At 42.5% G+C, this 18,842-nt stretch overlaps 1 protein-coding gene across 4 annotated transcripts in view; it reads left to right on the top strand.

Moving 5' to 3' along the window:
- The window catches only part of LOC124041573 (E3 ubiquitin-protein ligase MYCBP2-like), a 233,183-nt gene that overhangs the window by 114,905 nt on the left and 99,436 nt on the right, over nt 1–18,842 (top strand). For all 4 annotated transcript variants that reach the window (XM_046359324.1, XM_046359315.1, XM_046359308.1 and 1 more), the window contains 7 exons: nt 612–886; nt 3,742–3,963; nt 4,315–4,506; nt 5,739–5,945; nt 10,624–10,761; nt 11,338–11,516; nt 18,673–18,815. In XM_046359324.1, the coding sequence (XP_046215280.1) occupies nt 612–886; nt 3,742–3,963; nt 4,315–4,506; nt 5,739–5,945; nt 10,624–10,761; nt 11,338–11,516; nt 18,673–18,815 (1,356 nt within the window). The remainder of the gene's footprint in view (nt 1–611; nt 887–3,741; nt 3,964–4,314; nt 4,507–5,738; nt 5,946–10,623; nt 10,762–11,337; nt 11,517–18,672; nt 18,816–18,842) is intronic.

Here is an 18,842-nt window from a genome sequence, read left to right as displayed (position 1 = left end):
CACTGTTGGAGCTAGGAACACAAGCATTTCGCTACACCTGGAATAACATGTGCTAAATATGTGTATGTGACCAATAAAATGTGATTTGCTTTTGTGCTGTGTTTGACTATTTATTAAGGCCACTTGGCACTTATAAGGCTACTGATGTTTTCATAATTTGAAAACATGTCTTGACTGTGTATCTTGGTGGTTGGGGTATTTTTTTATTTTGTCGTTCTAAAAATAAGCTGTTACTGTGTTCCAAAACACAAGCTTTCTGTTTCATAGTTATAACAGTGGCACGCCATGAATAAAATTGATTGAACATTTGAATTTTTTTTTTTCGCTTTTACATGTAGCTTACAATAGAATGAATTAAAAATGCTATTCTGTTATTGAAAATACAATTCTGTTTCCAAAGGCCTTCATAAACACAACCAAATTATTTTTGCGATAGCATACATGAAATCAGAATGACTGCTCATTAATTTTAAGGGGGGTCCCTCAAGTCCCAGCGGTTCTAGTGTTAGGTAAAGTTTCTGAATTGTCAACTGAATGTAACGGCATCATATGGTCCCTGGCTAAACCCCCAGTCCTCTGTCCTATTACTGTTCTTCCCTCTTCCTCTCCAGCCAGCGCCAAGGCGGTGGTGGAAGAGTCCAGCAAGCTGGTGGAGTGGGTCGGCAACACCCGTAGCCTGCTCAAGAAGATCCTCTCGGAGGGCATGGACAACTGCCTGACCAATCTGGACAACGACCCTCAGGGCTACCTCTCCCAGCCCCTCACCCTGCTGGAGGCCGTGCTGCAGGAGTGCCACAACACCTTTACCTCCTGCTTCCACTCCTTCTACCCCAAGCCCGCTCTGCAGTGGGCCTGCCTCTGCGACTTGCTCAACTGCCTCGACCAGGTTGGTCAAAGAGAGAGGGAGCATTGTTGACCAAAATTGTGGGTTCAACATTAAGGTTGTTTGTTCAGTTCCCACACAGACTGCATAGACTTACAGATGTGGTCAAATATATGGGCCACTTTACAATGTAGTACAACGGAGCAGAATGTTTAGTTTTTTTTGTTTCATGGCTCTTTTTAACCTGTAGGCACCTGCAACTTACCACAGTTGAGACAAATTACACAGTAAATACGAATCATTTCCTCCAACCAAATTTAATTTTGAATAATTCAAGCAGTTTTTTTTTAACTTGAAGTGAAGAATCTAAATTTCATTTTTGATGTCAAACCCACGAACATTGGCGTTGCAAGTGCCATGCTGTATCAACTGAGCCACACAGGACTAAAGTCCCCCCTGCATGTAAAATGTCATACTTTATTATCAATCCAAATCGATTACATCTCAAGGCTTGTCATGTCAAAAATCGAAGAAACCCAGAACAAAAATATTGCGGAATTGCGTCAGATGCTCAATTAAGTGTTTTATGTTAAAAAAAAAATATATATTTTTAATTGGATGCCATTTTAAACATCAGACATCAGTACATCCAATTGGCTCAAACAATGGTTCACTGCACCTCAGACTCAGTCTACAAGGTAAGTGGTGATACTAGGAGATGTCCATGAGCTCTACATTTTGAAGGCGTGAAGAGCCGAATAGGTGATCTCGCCAACAATGTGACCTGGGAGGCAGTTCCATATCTGAACAGTAGAGTGAAAGGAGCTTCTGGGGACAGACGTGAGAAACAATACCAAAACGAGGAGCGGAAGGAGCTTCTGGGGACAGACGTGAGAAACGCTACTAAGACGAGGAGCGGAAGGAGCTTCTGGGGACAGACGTGAGAAACGCTACTAAGACGAGGAGCGGAAGGAGCTTCTGGGGACAGACGTGAGAAACGCTACTAAAACGAGGAGCGTAAGGAGCTTCTGGGGACAGACGTAAGAAACGCTACTAAAACGAGAAGCGGAAGGAGCGGAAGGAGCTTCTGGGGACAGACGTAAGAAACGCTACTAAAACGAGGAGCGGAAGGAGCTTCTGGGGACAGACGTAAGAAACGATACTAAAATGAGGAGCGGAAGGAGCTTCTGGGGACAGACGTAAGAAACGCTACTAAGACGAGGAGCGGAAGGAGCTTCTGGGGACAGACGTGAGAAACGCTACTAAAACGAGGAGCGGAAGGAGCTTCTGGGGACAGACGTGAGAAACGCTACTAAAACGAGGAGCGGAAGGAGCTTCTGGGGACAGACGTAAGAAACGATACCAAAACGAGGAGCGGAAGGAGCTTCTGGGGACAGACGTAAGAAACGATACTAAAATGAGGAGCGGAAGGAGCTTCTGGGGACAGACGTAAGAAACGATACTAAAACGAGGAGTATAATGTTATTTGTTGCCTACTGCGTTCGGTTTTATTAAACACATGGTTCGCTTGAGGTGCAGAAAGTATTTTAATTTGTCACTCTGAAATTCAAGTACTGGAATACTGTGGAAAACTGTAATTTTCTAAAATTGGTACTTGAAAAGTACAATAATTATAATGGGATGAGAACAGATAATGATAAAATATGCTTATGAAAAATATTAGAAAAAAAGTATTGGTCTTGCACATGAATTTCCAGGCAGACTACCTAGTTTTTTCCCCCTCGTGTTTCGCGCTGTGGTTGCCAGGCGAGCTTGCTCATTCCACCCACACTGCCACTCAGCCGGTAGGTACAGAACTGACTGATTAGACGGCGCCAAACGTCACATCGAGAACTAAAATGCCGGGCAAATGTAGTTTCAACGTTGCCTTTTGTGAGTATGAAACTTTTCAGTGATCTTTTATTTCAGCTCATGAAACAAGGGACCAACACTTTACATGTTGCGTTTTATATTTTTGTTCAGTATTGTTTACCCACTTGTTTTACCACTACATCACTGGACCCAACCAGCACGCTACAGAGCAAAACATGTCAGACTGACATTGCGAGCATGGGTGAATCGGCCCTGGAGAGTCACAAGAAGGAGGGAAGACACAGCGCTGCGTCTTGCACTGGGCACCAGTTCTACATTGTGGCTTTTTCTTTGTAACAACCTCCAGAGCTTTTTTGCCAATCGCCTCATTCACGGGCCACCCGCCCTTCTCTCAACCTCTGACACTAAAGCTGCCAGTCGGAAGCAAGACGTGTTTTCCTAGCTATTAAGTAGTAGATTCCCAATTAAAACAGTAATTAAGATGGAATTGTGTGGTAATGCAAATAGGAAATGTGTGTTCACCAGTAGGTATGTCCCAAAACTCTGCTCATCACTACTCAAATTACAACATCATCAGTACTGACTTACCACTCATGTATGTAGTAAATAAGTAGTGAAACTGTATTATTGAGTAGAACTTGTAAGGTAGTGATGAATAATGTTTGATTTATTTTTTTGCGGTTGTGGAAATATACTGTCATCTGATGTCGACTAGAAACAATTGCAAAATATAACCTATTAGAAATTGATGGTCCGTGAAAATAAATATTGAAAAAGTACTTGAAAGTCTGTGAATTTGTCTTTCCACTGTCTGTACGAACCCTGTAAAAAAACATTCACACTAGTATGTAGTACTACTAGTACAGAGTATGCCCTTAAGTAAGTAGTAGGCAAGTCAGATTTCAGACACGGCCAGTGTCTTGGTTGCTATCACAACGGCTCCTCTCAGCTTTTGTGTACCAAAATGAACTAAAAGAAAGACACAGCTAGTGATCATTTAGGTTAGAATGTTATCTGGCTCATCTTATCTGGCTCATGTTATCTGGCACCTCACCCACCCTGTTTTCCCCTCTCCCTTTCACCAGGACATCGCCGAGGCCAACTTCCGCACATCGAGCAGCCGACTGTTGGCAGCGGTGATGTCTGCGCTGTGCAACACATCAGTCAAGCTGTCATCCATCTTGCCCATTGCGTACGACGGCGAAGTGATGCTGTGCTCGCTGGTCAAACAGGTCAGCACGGAGAATGACTCTGCGCTCGCACACCGCTTCCCCCTGCTGGTGGAGCACATGGAGAAACTCAGCCATGTGAGTGAAAGCAAAATGTCAACACAATGTGTGACCAATGAGGACTTGTATTCAAAAAGCATCTCCCAGTTGGAGTGTTGGTTCAGTTTCCCAGGTCTATGTAATCTTCATTATTATCTAAAAAGCTCAACATAGGTCAGCACTCCTGCTCTGAGACTTTTTGTGAATATCCCATATCTAACGCAGGGGTTGGCAACCTATCTTGACCTGTTTTACTGTTGTAACACACTCCTATTAAAATGTGTTATCATTGAAATAGATTTAATTGTCATTTAAATACAATCAGAGAAGACACTATTGCTGACCTTTTCTTTAGCTTTCTTTCTCTCCTTTTCTCCTCTCTCCTTTCAGAGGGAGGAGAACCTGATGGGGATGGCCAGTTTCCGGGAGGTTCTTGAGAAGATGCTGGTGATCGTGGTGCTACCGGTGAGGAAAAGCCTGAGGAAGGAGGTGGAGGTCTTCTCCCCCCACCTGGTCTCCAACACCTGTGGCCTGCTGGCCAGCATCGTCTCTGAGCTCACCGCCTCTGCCCTGGGCTCCGAGGTAAAGAACATACACATGCGCCTGTGCACTCCGCACACACACTGTCTCACACACATTCTATATGTGGTTTATGTGTAAAGAGAGAGCTCAAGGTTTGTGTTTGGGATTTAACTCATTACCAGTATCTGTCTATTCAGGGATTGAACAGAACAATACAGGACATTGATATTGTTTGCATTTTTACAAATTAAATCTAGTCCTATTCCTTTTGCTGGGTTGGCTGGATTCATAATTGAATCGGCCTTCCCCAATTTAGTCTAAATCAAGTTTAGACCTGACTCCAGTGCAAATATAGTGCTCTGTTGGGGTTGTCATTCAGCTTTGATATCTACCATTTACAGTATTGTTTCATTGAAATTAATATTAATTTAATAAAATGTTCATCAAATGTTAATCTGCATTCAATATATAGTTTCAAAATTATAATAACAAAACAGAGAACCTAAAAAAAACGTCAGAATGACGTATCTTGTTTACAAGACACTGAGTCCCTTGGGGGAGTGACGTCTCTCTCTCTGTCCAACCACATTTCCGTCTGTTTCGCTGTACCCAGCGGCCAATGGTTGCATTCTCAACACTCCGTCTCAATCACTCTGGCACCCTGTCATCATGACAACAGCCCCAGCTGCTTTTCAAAACCCATTGTTTATGTTGTCAAGGAAACTGCTTTTGTTCCCTTTTGGGCCCTGGATATCCTTGGAACAACAATAAGCAGGCTTTCTGGCCAAATAGGTGTTGCATAAATAGCAAGGTGACTAATGCTAACCACACTACATAGATCAGGACATCCTCATAGTAATGTTTCTGGCTGATGTCATGGTCATGAGGTTGTATCATTCATTGTCTTGTACAATAACAATGAAAAGTCCCTCATGTTTATTCACCTCAGTACTACCACCTGGTGGAATTATAAAGCTCATAAATAATACACATTTGGCACATAGTCTTAATGATGTAATTCACTTTTTATTTAACTGGTTTTCTGGTTGATAAGACATCATGTAACCAGATTAGAACCAATTAGTCTCTGTTAAAACCAGATAAAGACATATATTTTTCATGACAAGATCAAGGCGCCGTGAAAAATATTTAGGTTATTGTCTGCTCAGATTACAACCAGATAAATACCAATTTTTCTGATTGCTAAAATGACTTCAATATACAACCAGTACATGACCACATAAAAACGATTTAAAAGACACCATAATGACTGGTCTCTTCGTCTGTCCCAGGTGGACGGTCTGAACTCTCTTCACTCTGTGAAGTCCACTCCCAACCGCTTCACCAAGACGAGCCAGGGCCGCAGCTGGAACACAGGCAACGGCTCTCCAGATGCCATCTGTCTGACAGTGGACAAGCCTGGCGTGGTGCTGGTGGGCTTTTGTGTCTACGGCGGCGGAGGCATCCATGAGTACGAGTTGGAGGTGCTGGCTGATGATGTAAGAGTTTTAGATCTACCTTTAATTCTGTGTTAATTTTGGCAGATATTTTACATTTAGTTTGTCTTTTGACTAATAACTTTTAGTTATTTCATCAGTCTTAGTTTCTGTTATTAGTTGACTCAAAGTCCACACACTTTTAGTCAGTGATTTTAGTCGATGCATTTTTTCTTCTTCTCTTTAGATTGACCTCTAACTTCCATCATGTGCACATTCAGATAACCTTGTCCAACTACAACCCCCTGCTATATCTTAGCTGGCAATATTTCTATTGTGACATATGACAACCATAGTACCCCATGAGTAATCATAGGCTACGAAGCTGGCTGCAGGTTAAACAATTTACAACTCCGATTTTCTCCCTGTCATAACCCGAGGGTGGTAAACAGCACACCTGGCTACTCATGTGATCAGATCAACATTTACAGACCCCGAGGGTGGTAAACAGCACACCTGGCTACTCATGTGATCAGATCAACATTTACAGACCCCGAGGGTGGTAACAGCACACCTGGCTACTCATGTGATCAGATCAACATTTACAGACCCCGAGGGTGGTAACAGCACACCTGGCTACTCATGTGATCAGATCAATATTTGCCAATATGAAAGTAAGAGAGAGGAGACATTGAGTTTATTTGTTCTTGCTCAAAGATGAAACTGAAGAAATGCAGAATTTACGTTACTAATAATTGCAAAACACTAATTTAAAATACATAAGACATAATATGTGACATAAATAGAATATTGAACAGTTGAAAACATTACAGTATATTTTTCATGATGGAAATGTAAATATTAAAATATGATTTAAAAGAATAACATTTTTGGGAGAACCATTTAAGAGCTAGAGTTATTATACAGTCTGATAGCAGTGGGTAGAGTGTCGTTTCACAGGTGGTTTGTATGGACATGTATACAGTCTGATAGCAGTGGGTAGAGTGGCGTTTCACAGGCGGTTTGTATGGACATGTATACAGTCTGATAGCAGTGGGTAGAGTGGCATTTCACAGGCAGTTTGTATGGACAGTTATACAGGACAGGTATACAGTCTGATAGCAGTGGGTAGAGTGGCGTTTCACAGGCGGTTTGTATGGACAGGTATACAGTCTGATAGCAGTGGGTAGAGTGTCGTTTCACAGGCGGTTTGTATGGACAGGTATACAGTCTGATAGCAGTGGGTGGAGTGGTATTTCACAGGCGGTTTGTACGGACAGTTATACAGGACAGGTATACAGTCTGATAGCAGTGGGTAGAGTGGCGTTTCACAGGCGGTTTGTATGGACAGTTATATAGGACAGGGATACAGTCTGATAGCAGTGGGTAGAGTGGCATTTCACAGGCGGTTTGTATGAGCAGTTAAACAGGACAGGTATACAGTCTGATAGCAGTGGGTAGAGTGGCACTTCACAGGTGGTTTGTACGGGCAGTTATACAGGACAGGTATACAGTCTGATAGCAGTGGGTAGAGTGGCATTTCACAGGTGGTTAGTATGGACAGATATACAGGACAGGTATAAAGTCTGATAGCAGTGGGAAGAGTGGCATTTCACAGGTGGTTTGTATGTAACCCTGGAACAGGCAGCACCATAGAAAGAAGCTAGTGGTTACAGTCCTAATCCTGGAACAGGTAGCACCATAGATAGAAGCTGGTGGTTACAGTCCTATCCCTGGAACAGGAAAGAGCGGTCACGACAACGCAGACGGAATTCCAAATAGTCTTCATAATGTCCACAGAAACATGTCAAACGTTTTTTATAATCATTCCTCAGGTAGTTTTTAAAATATATATTCAATAATATATCAACCCGAGTGTGTAGGTTTTTCAATAACAGCGGAAGGAATGATGTAGGCTTGACTCTGTAGCGCAAAAACTCACTCTGAGAGCCCCCACCTATCCACTTACACAATGTGATCTTTCACGCTCATTTTTCAAAATAAATGCATGAAACTATGTCTAATGACTGTTGACACCTTAGGGAAGCCAGAGAAAAAGGAATCTGGTTGGTATCCCTTTAAATGGAGGATAGACATGCATAGGAACAGAAGGGTTTCAAAATAAGAGGCACTTCCTGATTGGATTTTCCTCAGGGTTTCGCCTGCAATATCAGTTCTGTTATACTCACAGACAATATTTTGACAGTTTTGGAAACTTTATGATTATGGTAGTAAACACTCTAATCTAGTCCTGAGAAATAGGCCGTTTAGTTGGGGAAAGTTATTTTTCCAAACATAAAAATAGTGCCCCCTAGCTTCAAGAGGTTAAAGTGTTGATCTGTGCTACGCAGTGGGGCAGGGTGTGGGTCCACCCCCCTTCCTCCTCCCTTCCTTATGGGCTAGGTCAGTCTTCTGTGTGTGGCTCTGCGGCCCATCCCGTGCCACCTGCCCTCGTTCCTTGAACCTCACGCACCCATCACTATTTCAGTGGATACAGCTGGAGGAACTGCAAGGCAATCCCTTAATAATAATAATTGCTTTGTTGAAAAATAAGAACTTAAGGAATGATTTGTACCAAATACAATGCTCTTAGTTTTAGAGATGTTCAGGACCAGTTTATAACTGGCCACCATTCCAAAACAGAACTGCAAGTCTTTCTTAAGAGTTTGTTTGTCGTGGGTATTTCCTGCCTGAGTTTGCCCACTCTGCCAATGAAATAATAATACAAATAATTGGCAACATCAAATGGTTTTGTGATGAATAAGCCATCTGATTCGATGACAGATGGAGTTGAATTTGTCTTTCTGCCCATAATTTCATTTAAAGTACTCAAGATTTTCTTTATATCATTAATCTTAGCTTCATAGTAAAGTTTCTTCTTTTTGTTGAGTTTAGTCACATAATTTCACAATTTGTAGTAAGCCAGTCAGATGTGCAGCCAGACTTACTCCCTTTGCCCCATCTCTTTCCACTTTACAGGTCTTTCAATTTGTCATCAATCCATGGAGCCTTAACAGTTCGAACAGTCAGTTTCTTAACAGGTGGATGTTTATCAATAATTGGAAGAAGCAATTTCAAGTGCAGCGTCTGGATGCTCCTCATTAATCACATCAGACAAACAAATATGATTAACATCATCCACATCAGTCACAGCAAAATCTTTTGTAAGATCACTTATACACTATTGAAGGCCCAGCTGTTGGAACCTTGGCTTTCCTGGATATAGCCACTATATTGTGATCACTGCACATCCAATGGGTACAGATACAGCTATTTGTAAAAATGTGATCAATACATGTGGATGATCTTGTTCCTGTAGTGTTTGTAAATACTCTGGTTGGTTGATTAATAACCTGAACCAGATTACAGGCACTGGTTACAGTGAGAAGCTTCTTGAGTGGACAGCTTGATCAAAACCAGCCAATATTCAGGTCCCCAAGAAAGTAGACCTCTCTGTTTACATCACTAACACTATCAGGCATTTCACACACATTATTTAGATACTGACGGTTAGCACTTGGTGGCCTATAGCAACAGCCCAAAAGAAAAAGCTTTAGATGTGCCAAGTGAACCTGCCACCACAACATTTCAATAACAATTGACATAAGATCTTCTCTAAGCATTATAGAGATGGCTCTGTGTGTATATATATATATACAGCAACACCTCCCCCATAAGCAAGAGGGACTGGTGCACTTCACAAAATAGATGGCATCATGGGGGAATAAAATTATGTGAATATATTGAAGCAACTTCTCATGACATCAGTCAGGAAGTTAAAGCTTGGTCGCAAATGGGTCTTCCAAATGGACAATGACCCCATGCATACTTCCAAAGTTGTGGAATTTTTTTTTAAGGACAACAAAGTCAAGGTATTTGAGTGGTCATCACAAAGCCCTGACCTCAATCCTATAGAACATTTGTGGTCCAAACTGAAAAAGGAGGCCTACTGTTACACCAGCTCTGTCTGGAGGAATGGGCCAAAATTCACCCAACTTATTGTGGGAAGGCTACCAGAAATGTTTGACCAAAGTTAAACAATTTAAAGGCAATGCTGCTAAATACTAATTGTGTGTATGTAAACGTCTGACCAACTGGGAATGTGATGAAAGAAATAAAAGCTGAAAGAAATAATTCTCTCGACTATTATTCTGACATTTCACATTCTTAAAATAAAGTGGTGATCCTAACTGACCTACGACAGGCAATTTTTACTAGGTTTAAATGTCAGGAATTGTGAAAAACTGAGTATAAATGTATTTGGCTGAGGAGTATGTGAACTTCCAACTTCAACTGTTAGCAGTCCCAGCAACTGATGCTTTGTGGGATTCAACATAAGAAGCTAGGTAGCCACCAATAACTTTCCAATATACTTTTAAACAACAAACTTTCCAAACAACAAAAGCGAGCTCGTCCTCGTTCCGCGTACCATAGGAAGTGATGCTATTCCAGGAGACACAGTAGAATGGTCTGACTACAGAAGATATGTCGTTGTCATTCAGTTGTTTTATTTTTTATTTTCTATATTTTTTTAGTTTGATACAATGTATTGGAAGATTTTAGGTCCCTCTGAACTAGCTCCTATAGTCACAGTTCCCTCCAGTTCGATACTATTGCTTTTCAACAGTCAAAGTTCAAAGATGGCTGGATGTATTTAAACTTCCCTAGGAATTCTTAACTTTTTGTTTCTCACCACTTCTCTACTTTCTCTCTTTCCCCCCCTACCGTTCTCCCCCTCCAGGCTCAGACGGAACACTCTGGGGATTCGGTCCACACCCACAGGTGGACGTCTCTGGAGCTGGTCAAGGGAACCTACAGCACCGATGACTCTCCCAGCGACATTGCCGAGATACGTCTCGACAAGGCCGTGCCACTGAAGGTACACAGGACTAGAATTATGCGCCCTATTCAGTAGTGATGTGGGGGGGAATTCGATAGTTACAAAACGTAATTTTTGGGGGAATAATTCAAATTGATATTTGACTCCCAAGTATCGGTTTGTAAATAAATTCAAATCTTTTTTTTCTTTTTTTCTATTAGCTAGTGCTTGTCGGTTTTACCTGCGCCAAAACTCCGGTATTTTACATCCAATAGCTTGATCTACATCTTTTAAAATTGTTAGCCAACATGTTTTCATCTCTTTTATTTCCCTGATCCAAACTCGTTTTCTCTATGAAGCAGAAATATAGTGAGCAATATGTTTGGAACTTCAAATCGCAATTAAATCACTGTATCGAATCTCAAGGCATACAGAATCATCTGAAGTGCTATTCCATATCGGATATGTCTGTTTCATGATAATATCGCATCATGAGGTACCTGGCAATTCCCAGCCTGCTCTGCAGACATATCTATTCATCAATCAAACCATATATGTATTTTTTATACCACAGACTCTATGCAACTTATGATATGAAAACAAAATATGTTGTACAATCCTGTTTACATTCTACAGGAGGGTGTGAAATATGCTGTCCGCCTGCGTAACTATGGCAGCCGAACGGCCAATGGGGATGGAGGGATGACCACGGTTCAGTGTTCCGATGGCTTGTCCTTTACCTTCCGAACCTGTAGCCTGAGCAGCAACGGGACAAACCAGACTCGAGGACAAATACCACAGATGCTGTACTACAGGTACGCACACAGACACGTGCACAGACAGACAGACAAAAGGACTCAAGTTGATATTCATGTCATGGTTTTAAAATTGACAGAAATGCCGAAGGCGGTGTTGCCATTTTATATTTAGAACCACATTCCTATAAGGCTTAGAGAGAATATGATGATAAATACTGTAAGTAATATGGGTGCAGGTTCATCTGCCTCACCTAAAGCCCATTATTGTGGGAAGCTGCTATAGACCACCAAGTGCAGTCAGTATCTGGATAATGTGTGAAATACTTGATAATGTATGTGATTTCAGAGGTATATTTTCTGGTGTTTTAATTATTGACTGGCTTTTATCAGGCTGCCCTCTCAAGAGAACGCTTCAAACTGTACTTAGTGCCTGCAACTTGGTTCAGGTTATCAGTCAACCTACCAGGGTAGTTACAAACAGCACACGAATGAAATCATATATCTATCACATCTTTACTAATGCTGCAGTAATTTTGTTTTAAAGGAGTATCCAAATCCATCGGATGTAGTGATCATAATATAGTACCATAACTAGGAAAACTAAAGTTCCAAAGGCTGGGCCTAATATAGTGTATAAGAGGTCATACAGTACATTTTGTAATGATTCCTATCTTGTTGATGTAAATGATATGTGTTGGTCTGTGGTGTGTAATGAGGAGCAACCAGACGCTGCACTTGACACATGTATGAAGTTGCTTATCCCAATTACTAATAAGCATGCACCCATTAAGAAAATTACTGTAAAAACTGTTAAATCCCTGTGGATTGATGAGGAATTTAAAAATGTTATGGTTGAGAGGATGAGGCATACTTCAAATTGTGAAATCTTGTAAATAAACTGAATAAAAAGAAGAAACAAAGATAAATGACATAAAGAATGATAGTAAAACACTTGGGAGCACCTTAAATTCAATTATGGTCAAAAAGGCAAACTCAGCTCTATCATTCATTGAATCAGATGGCTCATTCATCACAACACCCACTGATATTGCCAACTACTTAAAGACTTTTTTAATTTACAAGATTAGCAAACTGTGACATGCCAGCAACAAACGCTGACAATACACATCCAAGGGTTATTGATAAAAGTATGAAAGCCAAGCATTGTAATTTTGATTTTTGTAAAGTGAGTGTGGAGAAGTGAAATAATGTCTGTTGTCAATCAACAATGACAAGCCACCGGAGTCTGACAACCTGGATGGAAAATTACTGAGGATAATAGCGGACGATACTGCCACTCCTATTTGCCATATCTTCAGTGTAAGTCTACGAGAAGGTTTGCTTCCCTCCAGGCCTGAGGGTACAAAGTAATTCTGCTACCCAAGAATAGTAAAGCCCCCTTTACTGGCTCAAACATCCGACCAATCAGCTTGTTACCAACTCTTAGTAAACTTTGTGTTTGACCAGATACAATACTATTTCACAGTAAACAAATTGACAACAGAATTTCAGCATGCTTATAGGGAAGGACATTCAACAAGCACAGCACTTACACAAATGACAAATGAGTAATTGATGATAAAAAGATTGGGGGGGCTGTTTTGCTAGACTTCAGTGTGGCATTTGACATTATCGATCATAGTCTGACTTCTTTTTCCAAGATGGCGTAGCAGTCAGACGTCTGTTTTGTCAAAGTATTGTGAGCGGACCAAGTAATTAGGCGTCACTCTAAAGCGGGAAGGTGGAATAAACGAGTCAGGAGTAGGTTTTCTTGATTGAACATGGTTCTCTATTGAGGGTATTTTGTCAACAAAAACATTCTAACATAATCAATGAAAAATCTTCCAAGGAAAAACACACATCTTCTTCTCCAGATTAAACAAGAACATAATAGGATAATCTTTCAACTACAACAAACATAAATCACGGGTTTGTCACCGTCTTAGTGGTTCTTTCAGCACAGCTTCTCTCTCTCGGTGGCCATCTTCCAGAGATAGTTTCCCCTTCTCTGCTGGTTCCATTCTCTCTTTTATAGGGGAAGGAGAGTATGTCATTAGTACCGTCAGCTGTGCTTAATTGACTCTGGTTACCTTGTCTCCCATGCTTTGTTGGGCTACTATCCATGAGCCCAGCCTGCCCTCTAGTGGTCCTTCCACAGTATACATATTTTTCTTTGTATATATGTTTAATCTCAATTTCCATCTATGGACTGAACATACTCTCCTGCAACCCGTCCCACTCAATGTGGTACAAATCTGCAATTTTTTTATACTTTAGAACCAGAACCCCCATCAGTAGCTTACTAGCTAGTAGTCAGGCAGCCACTGCTTGCAGTCATCACCGTTAACTTGGACATCAACACAGTGCGATATCAACCCATCTTTCTCTGCCACATCTCTGGATTCCAACCGCAAGCTCTGAACCTCTACACCAGCTCATCGCAGCTATCTAGCTGCTATCCGAATGACTGCTCCTGGCTAACATCTCTGTCCCGAAGCAAGCACCAGTTAGCCTCGAGCTAGACCCATCTCCCGGGCAGCTGAAGAAGTCAATCAGCCATTTCTTGGGCTACAATACCTCTTTTGCCATTTGGCCGATCCATCACGACTGGTCTGCCGACGTAACCGTCCAGAATTGGTTTCAACGGGCTCTTCCATGCCCAACGTCCCCCGGATGCCCATCTGCTAGCCCCAGCCCGCAAGCTGTCTGATTCGCCGTGTCTCCAGCTCGTAGCTACTCACTGGACACTGATCACTCGGCTATACATGCCTCTCCATAATGTCAATATGCCTTGTCTATTGCTGTTTTGGTTAGTGATTATTGTCTTACTTCACTGTAGAACCTCCAGCCCTGCTCAAAATGCCTTAGCTAGCCCTTTTCACCCCCCACACATGCGGTAGCCTCACCTGGCTTAAATGGTGCCTCTAGAGACAAAACCTCTCCTCACTCAATGCCTAGGTTTACTTCCACTGTACTCACATCCTACCATACCCTTGTCTGTACATTATGCCTTGAATCTATTCTGCCGCGCCCAGAAATCTGCTCCTTTTACTCCGTTCCGAACGCACTAGATGACCAGTACTTATAGCCTTTAGCCGCACCCTTATCCTACTTCCCCTCTGTTCGTCTGGAGATGTAGAGGTTAACCCCTGCAGCCCCCAGCACCACTCCCATTCCCCAGGCGCTCTCATTTATTGACTTCTGTAACTGTTAAAGCCTTGGTTTCATGCATATTAACATTAGAAGCTTCCTCCCTAAGTTTGTTTTATTCACTTCTTTAGCACACTCTGCCCACCTGGCTTAGGAAGATCACTAAAAATCCTGAAATTTCCATCTCTAACTATAACAACTGCCAAAGGGGGTGGAGTTAGCCTGCAGAGTTCTGTCATACTATCCAAGTTTGTGCCCAAACAATTCGAGCTTCTACTTTTAAAAACCCACTTTTCCAGAAATAAGTCTCTCATAGGTGCTGCTTGTTATAGACCCCCTTCAGCCCCCAGCTGTGTCCTGGACACTGTGAATTTTTTTGCCCCCCATCTATCTTCATAGTTTGTACTGTTAGGTGACCTAAACTGGGACATGCTTAACACCCCGGCCGCCCTACAATCTAAACTAGATGCCCTCAATCTCGCACAAATGATCAAGGAACCTACCAGGTACAACCCTAAATCCGTAACCATGGGCACCCTCTTCGATATCATCCTGACCAACTTGCCCTCTAAATAACCTTCTGCTGTCTTCAACCAGGATCTCAGCGATCACTACCTCATTGCCTGCGTGCGTAATCGGTCTGCGGTCAAACGACCACCCCTCATCACTGTCAAACGCTAACTAAAACACTTCAACGAGCAGGCCTTTCTAATCGACCTGGTCCGGGTATCCTGGAAGGATATTGACATCATCCCTTCAGCAGAGGATGCCTGGTTGCTCTTTAAAAGTGCTTTCCTCGCCACCTTACATAAGCATGCCCCATTAAAAACATATAGAACTAAGAACAGATAATGCCCTTGGTTCACCCCAGACTTGACTGCCCTTGACCAGCACAAAAATACCCTGTGGCGTTCTGCATAAGCATCGAATAGCCTTCGTGATATGCATCTTTACAGGGATGTCAGGAACCAATATACTCTGTCAGTTAGGAAAGCTAAAGCTAGCTTTTTCAAACAGAAATTTGCATCCTGTAGCACTACAGTGTCCCAAAACTTTTTGGAATTAAAGTCCATGGAGAATAAGAGCATCTCCTCCCAGCTGCCCACTGCACTGACGCTAGGAAACACTGTCACCACCGATAAATCACCGATCATTTCAATAAGCATTTTTCTACGGCTGGCCATGCTTTCCATCTGGCTAACCCTAACCCGGCCCTCTGCAGCAACTTACTTCTCCTTCACCCAAATCCAGAGAGCTGATGTCTGAAATAACTGCAAAATCTGGATCCCTACAAATCAGCTGGGCTAGACAATCTGGACCCCCTTCTTAAATTATCCCCCAAAATTGTTCCAACCTCTATTGCTAGCCTATTCAACCTCTCTTTCGTATTGTCTGAGATCCCCAAGAGATTGGAAAGCTGCTGCGGTCATCCCCCTCTTCAAAAGGGGGAGACACTCTAGACCCAAACTGTTATAGACCTATATCTGTCCTGCCCTGCCTTTCTGAGGTCTTCGAAAACCAAGTTCACAAACAGATCACCGACCATTTTGAATCCCACCGTAACTTCTCTACTATGCAATCTGGTTTCCGAGCTGGTCATGGGTACAATTCAGCCACGCTCAAGGTCTTAAACGATATCACAACCGCCATCGATAAAAGATAGCACTGTGCAACAGTCTTCAGCGACCTGGCCAAGGCCTTCGACTCTTTCAAACATCACATTCTTATCGACAGACTCGATAGCCTTGGCTTCTCAAATGACTGCCTCGTCTGGTTCACCAACTACTTCTCAGAGTTCACTGTGTCAAATTGGAGGGCCTGTTGTCCAGACCTCTGGCAGTCTTTATGGGGGTGCCACAGGGCTCAATTCTTGGGCCGACTCTTTAATCTGTGTATATCAACGTCGTCGCTCTTGCTGCTGGTGATTCTCTGATCCACCTCTCTGCAGACAACACCATTCTGTATACATCTGGTCCTTCTTTGGACACTGTTAACAAACCTTCAAACGAGCTTCAATGCCAAACAACATTCCTTCCATGGCCTCCCAACTGTTTTTAAATGCTAGTAAAACTAAGTGCAACCTCTTCAACCGATCGCTGCCCGCATCCTCCCGCCCGACTAGCATCACTACTCTGGACGGTTCTGACTTAGAATATGTGGACAACTACAAATACCTAGGTGTCTGGTTAGACTGTAAATTCTCCTTCCAGACTCACATTAAGCATCTCCAATCCAAAATGAAATCTAGATTTGGCATTCCTTTTTCGCAACAAAGCCTCCTTCACTCATGTTGCCAAACATACCCTCGTAAAACTGATGATCCTACCGATCCTTGACTTCGGCAATGTCATTTACAAAATAGCCTCCAACACTCTACTCAGCAAACTAGATGTAGTGTTATCACGGTTCCATCCGTTTTATCACGAAAGCCACATATACTACCTACCACTGCGACCTGTATGCTCTCGTCACTACGTATTCGTCGCCAAACCCACTGGCTCCAAGTCAGCTATAAGTCTTTGCTAGGTAAAGCCCTGCCTTAGCTCAGCTCACCATAGCTACACCCACCCGTAGCACATGCTCCAGCAGGTATATTCCACTGGTCATCCTCAAAGCAATCACTTACTTTGACCGCCTTTCTTTCCGTTATGGCTTAGAGTAAAGCCAGTGTGTCTATGTATGCTGATGACTCAACACTACACATCAGCTACTACAGCAACTGAAATGACTGCAACACTTAACAAAGAGCTGCAGTTGGTTTCGGAAAGGGTAGCAAGGAATACGTTAGTCCTAAATAATTATATAACTAGAAGCATTGCATTTGGGACTAATCATTCACTAAACTTCAACTAAGTCTTGTAATAAATATTGTGGTCATGGTCAAAACATGTTGATACAACCGTAGCTAAGATGGGGAGAAGTCTGTCCATAATAAAGTGCTGCTCTGCCGTCTTGACAACACTATCAAAAAGGCATGTCCTAAAGGCCCTAGTTTTTTTCGCACCTGTACTACTGTTCAGTCGTGTGGTCAGGTGCCACAAAGAGGGACTTAAGCTTGGCTGGCCCTTAAATGTACATGAGAGCTATTTAATTCATTCTGCCAGGTAGCCTAGTGGTTAGAGTGTTGGGCCAGTAACCGAAAGGTTGCTAGATCGAAACCCCGAGCTTACAAGGTAAAAATATGTTGTTCTGCCCCTGAACAAGGCATTTAACCCACTGTTTCTAGGCCGTCATTGTAAATAAGAATTTGTTCTTAACTGACTTGCCTAGTTAAAGGTTAAATAAAATAAATAATAATATACATGTCAATCTCTCATGGCTCAAAATGGAGAGATTGACTTCATCACTACTTGTTTTTGTAAGAGGTATTGACAAGCTGAATGTATCGAGTTGTCACCCATGCATACCCCACAAAACATGCCATGAGGTCTCTCCACAACCCCCAAGTCCAGAACAGATTATGGGAGGCACACAGTACTACATAGAGCCATGACTACATGGTACTCTGTTCCACAACAAGTAACTGATACAAGAAGTAGAATCAGATTGAAAAACAGGTAAAATGCACCTTATGAAACCACGGGCACTGGTGAAGAGGCACACACACACACAGGTACAGACACGCAAACTCACACGCACTCTACGTGTACGTCATTTAGCAGACACTCTTATCCACTAAGAGCGACTTACAGTAGTGGGTGGTTACATTTTCACTTGTACTGGTTCCCTGTGGGAATCAAACCCACCACCCTGGCGTTGCAAGTGCCATGCTCAGCCAACTAAGCCACACAGGATGCTACACAAATGTGCATTGTAATATTGTTATATAGTGGTATCATACATTTTGTTTTGTGCATTTGTGGTGGTGTAACAGTGTTATATGTACGTTTTTATCTTTTGATGTATGTGTAATATACGTGTCTTAATGTGTTTGTACCCCTGGAAGAGTAGCTGCTTCCTTGGCTAATGGGGATCCCTAGTAAAAATACAAATGCCATTCCCAATGCTAACAACCATTGGTAGTGCTAACACATGCGGGTGTCACATGTGTCTTTTCCCGTAGGAGTGAGTATGACGGAGATCTGCAGTCCCAGCTGCTGAACAAAGCCAATGAGGAGGACAAGAACTGCAGCAGGGCTCTCGCAGTGGTCAGTGCAGTGGTCAGAGCTGCCAAGGATCTCCTTCACATGGCGTTCACTGTCGATGGTAAGAACTGAGAGCTGGGGCCTCTCG

Source organism: Oncorhynchus gorbuscha, linkage group LG01 (assembly GCF_021184085.1).
Source record: "Oncorhynchus gorbuscha isolate QuinsamMale2020 ecotype Even-year linkage group LG01, OgorEven_v1.0, whole genome shotgun sequence".
Lineage (NCBI taxonomy): Eukaryota > Metazoa > Chordata > Actinopteri > Salmoniformes > Salmonidae > Oncorhynchus > Oncorhynchus gorbuscha.
The sequence above is the reverse complement of the archived record's forward strand: the minus strand, read 5'-3'. Positions and strand labels throughout refer to the sequence as shown.